Source organism: Ciona intestinalis, unplaced genomic scaffold, assembly GCF_000224145.3.
Source record: "Ciona intestinalis unplaced genomic scaffold, KH HT001152.1, whole genome shotgun sequence".
NCBI lineage: Eukaryota > Metazoa > Chordata > Ascidiacea > Phlebobranchia > Cionidae > Ciona > Ciona intestinalis.
In genome coordinates, this window is record NW_004191473.1 from 26220 (window position 1) to 32111 (window position 5892).

The following is a 5892-nucleotide window of genomic DNA, read 5'->3' on the forward strand; positions in this document are numbered from 1 at the left end:
ATATTACATTTATCAAAACGACGTATCTAAATCGGTAGAAACAAATAAAAAGTTTTACCCACGTTCATCGTGGATTAAAAATGTAACGATGATTACGTCATAATACCTTTGATAAACTATTAAAATTTTAGATAACAATTGTGGTTTATGTGCTTCTATATTTTGTATAATTGTTTTAATCCCGATATAATTTTAAGCAAGCAACCAAGAATAGTTTAAACTTTAATAAATGCAGGTAAATTGCGTTTATGTGAATTTTAATTGGTGCAAATATAAGAGCGAGGAGCGACGCTATCAGTAAGTTGGAACCAACGCAAATTGTAATATATTATTACAAAGTATCGCCCCGGCAGAGCTTGGACAGAAGCCAAAAAACATCGTTTGATGACACCGCACGAGAACCAGAGTTTCATTACGGCACTTTTCACGAGAATAAATTCACAGCGATTACTTCGTTTGTTAGGTGTAGAATGTATGCTACCGCATGCGTCTTTCTTTATTTCCTACGCCGGCGCAGAGCGTAAAAATGTGACGCTCATACACGATGTTTCGATCTCGTGGTTCGTTGGGCAGTGGGCATTCCTCCCGATTGTTACGTAATGAAACGTCATAGTTGTAACTTGTAATATTATGTTGCAATAAGACATGTGACGTAACAATTAAGCGCAAAATGTCAAATTGCAGCACGGCAATGTTTGTTACTCGAGCGACTTTGTTAGCTGATTATTACGAACACGCGACGAACATAAAACATTAGATCACAGCTTTAACAACGGTTTCTATCGCACAGGCGCCCGCACTAGACTGTGGTGTCGTGGTGATAGTCAGTAATACGCTTTATAACAAGATTTGGTAGCTTGGGTGACAGACGCACGTAAAACATATTACGTCCGGATTTTCAATAAAATTAAACGATCACCGTCCGGATTTACAACTTTTACAATCCTGCATCATAGACCGTTTATTTGTGATTGTATTAATATATTATGTTTTCAATGAAGTATAAAAACTTTTGCTGGTAATACATTTCTGTACTTTTATATTATTACAGGTTGTTCGTGTGTTAAAGGATCATCAGAATTTATTTGATTCCCTTCATATTTCGGATCAATACTCTGGTGCCAAACCTCTAGACCAGTAAGTTGATAAACAATGATGTTAAATTATTATATTTAACTTTAATCCTCATTATATTTTAACTTTAATTTTTAAAGTTTAGACTTTTATGACGCTTTAAAACTTTTTTTTATAGAAATGATGATGCACCTGCCATTCCTGAGACTGTAAAGCAAATTACTCTTGTAATTAATTGTAAGCATGTTCTCAATAATTCAATTTTGTAACCCAGTGCTATTGTAAAATTATTTATTTCTTTACATCATGTTCAGAACTTATGGTTCAGCAAATTTTAGAAATTTATTTGCTTCAAAAAATTTAGAAGACAATTTTCAGCTAAAAGTATAAAAAATTTATAGATTCTGGGTGATCTGGGTGATAGTTAAACAAACAGTTTTGTGAAAACAGTTTAATCAAATAAAATTTAAGAAGTTTGCCTGCCCACTCTGTTTTAGTTTCTATGAATATCTAAACTTAGGAATCATTTTTCTTGATTTGCCCTTGAAAGTGTAGAATTATTTAATCTTGTATAACAAAAATATTAACTTAGCTTTCTTTTTTGACTTTATAGTGCCAGAAAAGCCTTCAGAAATAGGAGAAATGGTTCCGTTGCTGAAAATGTTAATTTATCTAAGTGACAAGCTTAAAAAATTAAGACTTTCAAGAGACGTAAGTGGTTTGTGTAACATTTTTTTCTACTTTCATGCATGTATGAAAAATAAATAAAACATTTATATTTTTTGCATGTTGTTTTTGACCTTTTTAGAGTCAAATAAAAGCAGATAAACACCGAGCAGATGTGGCTGATCGGTATCTCAAGCAAACACACGCACAACGACAAGAGGCAGCACAACAGAAGAAAGAGGAGAAAGCGCGTGCTTTAAAGGAACGAATGATGAACGAAGAAGATCCAGAGAAACAGCGAAGATTGGATGTAAGGTTTTATATTTACAAGCATATGTCCAAATACTATATACTGTTACATCATAACCCTTTACTTACACAATATGGGCAGTTTTCCAAGTGTGTAGTACTGTGGACTGCCCAGTGTTCATTGTTGTATGACCTACATACGCAACATAGCAGTTGTGAGTACTTAAAATGTGGCTTAGCACATGTAAAGATTGACGTCGACAAATATTTACAGTTATATTATGATAATTGAGCAGTATACACGATTTCAGACTGGGGTGCAAAACGATGTCGCGATTGCTTTAAAATTTGGGCACCCACTTATCATTCCAATAGTGGTTCTTTATTCTTAGAGTGGTTACTGCGAAAAATAATAAAATAAAATATATATATTAATAAAATAAAAAAATTTTAATATAACACAAAGGGGGGTTCAAGTTTTTACGAAATCTTCAATAAGTGGCGCGCTTTAAAAAATTAAGAACCCCTGTGCTGGATCTATTCATCTCAACTTCAGATATATCGCTTTTATCAACTGGGTATTGTTATGTAGGAGATGATTCAACGCAAAGAACAGAACAAGAAGAACAAGAAAATGATGAAAGGCAGACAATATAAAGTCAAAGCAATGTGAAGAATACTAGTGGCACAATTGTTATTGGACATCACCTAATTAATGAGCTGCTAAGCTTTAAAGATGGAAACAATATTTGCAGTTTATTACTCCAATTGCTTCAATGATTAAAACATTGCAAATTAATGTTTAAAATAAACAGGTTTTTAATTGGGTCATGGGTTTAGTTACTGAAAATTTATAACTTCAATACTTAGTATACCCAGAAAGTACATGTCCATAAATAATGTTTAGGTTGTTTATTGGTCACCTTAGTGGCTCTTTAGATAACAATTTATTGAATAAATTAACAGGTACAATTCCCTTATTGAATGGTAATACCCAAGAACTCTACCATTGCACAAAACAAAACGGTGATTTAGAATTGGCATCGTGATTCACATTTTAACAAAATCTTGGGGGGCGTGATTAAAATACATTTACAATCACAGCTTAAAACATAAATAAACTTCATTGAATAGTATTGTAGCGTTTTCTTCTTTAGACAAAAGTAAGACCGCTCACGAACTCAACCACAAGCAACTGATTTAATTTTTAAGCTATAAAATGCAACGTCTCGCCCACGCAATTAACACCAAGGTAATCCTAGAATACAGATAATATAGCGGCCATTTTCAATACCTTTTACTGGTGCCACAAACCTTTTTTTTTAATTCTAAAAAATATTAATTATGAATATTAATATTCGTCATAAAAACATATTTATAGAATTTTCGCACGAACCAGCTTTGAATATGTTATAGCGCTACGTAATAGCTACAAAATGAAACATTTTTTTCTTCAAAAAAATGGGGGCTTGGGTGTGAAATATTAAAAAGTATGATCATAACTTGAATCATATAAATATCAAATTTTCAATTTTTTGGGCGAAAATATAACTTACACATACATCTTTGTAGGTCACTAACATACCATTCCCATTAAAAAAATAATTTAATTTTTTTTTTTTTTTAATTATGAATATTCAAAAAAATGCGGGCTTGGGTTCAGAATACAAAAAAAGTATGGTCATATCTTTAATCCCTTGTTCATATATTTTATTTGCACGAACGCAAAAATTATACACATTAACAAAAATAATATAATGAACAGTAAATACGTATATTCAAATGTGATGTTTTGGATTTAAACAGAGTCTTCGACTGCCGCATCATTTACTTTATCCTATCTGTGCGTAAGTATACCTGAGAAACATCGAGAATTTAATTTATTTGTTTCAATTAATACAAAAGGTTTTTTGTTTTTAAATAACGGAGGCGCAAAGATTATCACGGAAGGCGATAACGACCTTGAGCCTCTACTTCTAAAACAAACTAGTTTATCCTGTAGTCAATTCAATATTGTCCGATACAATTGGACCGACTGGTCCGACCGAGCATATCAATTAAAAGCCCTAATCTTAGAGGCTATCTCTAGTAGGCCGTGCATAGATGTATGCGTAAGTTATATTTTCGCCAAAAAAATTGAAAATTTGATATTTATATGATTCAAGTTATGATCATACTTTTTAATATTTCACACCCATGCCCCCATTTTTTTGAAGAAAAAAATGTTTTATTTTGTAGCTATTACGTAGCGCTATAACATATTCAAAGCTGGTTCGTGCGAAAATTATATAAATATGTTTTTATGACGAATATGAATATTCATAATTAATATTTTTAGAATTTTTATTTTAGAATCGGTACCGCTGGGGTCTAGTTAGTACAGTGTCCAAATTTTAGGTTGGTGGCACCAGTAAAAGGTATCGAAAATGGCCGCTATAATATCTGTATTCTAGGATCACCTTGGTGCAATTAACCAATCAAAAGCAGCACCCAAAATACAGGAATATGCCAATAATGTAAAGCGAAGGAATGCGGTAATAGCAATTAACTTACGCTCTGTAACTTAACATAGACATAGAATAAAACATAAATAGCGCTCTGAATAGAGGAAATACACAGCTAAGACATAAAACAAATATATAACCATAAGAATTCATCACACTCTCCCCCACTTAAACACGTTTGTCCTCAAACGAATAACACACAAAATGAAATTACACCACTAATACACATCATAGGTTAAACGTCGCGGTGGACGACGAACTCGACCAAACATGGAAACATTGTCATTTGTCCCAACATCGCCACCAGGCAGCATCTCAGCACTCGACCGATCGCCGGTCTCTGTTCGTTCTTGTGGTGGTGTACGCGCATCACTTCTTTGCTGTCCAACATTCACAGCGTCGCGTTCACGCCTCCAGTCCTCCGGTAAATGTTCGGCTTCATATTTGCTAAGATTGTCGGCATGTATTACTTTAAGACGCGCGGTAGCCGAGCCTGGTATCACAAATAGTTCATTATTGAGCTGCTGTCGCACTAAATAGGGGCCAATCCACCCATGTCCCAGTTTTCTTCTAGCTGCCGGAGGCTAAAAATACCAAACCCCGACTGTAAACGGTTCTACCACTTGCATGTTGCGGTCGTAGTTGCACTTTTGGCGAACGGCGAATTTCTTTAAAGATCGATGCGCATCTTCAAACGAGTTTGTCAGAGTGTACTGCATGTCCTGGACAAACCCCGTGTGGCACCGAAACGTTCGCGACCCTGGTGGCGGCCCAACCATCAGGTCTAACGGCAGCGCCGTTTCTCTTCCCAACATCAGTTTATTTGGTGAAAACTTGGTGGATTCATGACGTGAACACTTGTAAGCTAAACAAAGGTAAGGTAGGTGACTATCCCAATCGTCGTGGTAATCATTTACGCAATTAGACAACATTTGTAAAAGGGTACGATCAAACCTTTCCACAAGACCGTCGGACTGTGGCCGATACGGCGTGCAACGGGTTTTCCGAATGTTTAACGAACGGCACATCTTTTGAAAAACGTGCGATTCAAAATCTCTACCCTGGTCCGAGTGTAAGACTTTTGAAAAACCAAACCTTAAAAAGAATTGTGTCACCAGGGTTTCAGTTGTGGTAGTCGCTAACTGATTCGGCAAAGCAAAAGCTTCCATTTTGTAAAATAATCCACAACAACCAAAAGGTGAATGAATGAATGAATGAATGTAACTTACTTTATCCTCGCGTGGCCGGAAAACGACAGTCGTTATCACACGGGTTTAACCCCCATGCCAGCTTACGAGTTACCATGTATGTTACTTTGTGGGTGATTATTTTTTGGGGATTTTTCTTTTTTTTTTATGTATGGCTGATAATTTGGACACCCATTGGTGGCACTGGGTTG

At 35.1% G+C, this 5892-nt stretch overlaps 1 protein-coding gene across 1 annotated transcript in view; it reads left to right on the forward strand.

The window, feature by feature from the left end:
* LOC100185712 (coiled-coil domain-containing protein 47-like) overlaps positions 1 to 2818 on the forward strand; it is a 7711-nt gene extending 4893 nt beyond the window's left edge. Inside the window, exons 8-12 of the mRNA XM_002128648.5 lie at positions 1052 to 1137; positions 1253 to 1311; positions 1688 to 1785; positions 1883 to 2050; positions 2582 to 2818. Of these exons, the coding sequence (XP_002128684.1) occupies positions 1052 to 1137; positions 1253 to 1311; positions 1688 to 1785; positions 1883 to 2050; positions 2582 to 2662 (492 nt within the window). The 3' untranslated portion in view covers positions 2663 to 2818. The remainder of the gene's footprint in view (positions 1 to 1051; positions 1138 to 1252; positions 1312 to 1687; positions 1786 to 1882; positions 2051 to 2581) is intronic.
* The last annotated feature ends 3074 nt before the right edge of the window (positions 2819 to 5892 follow it).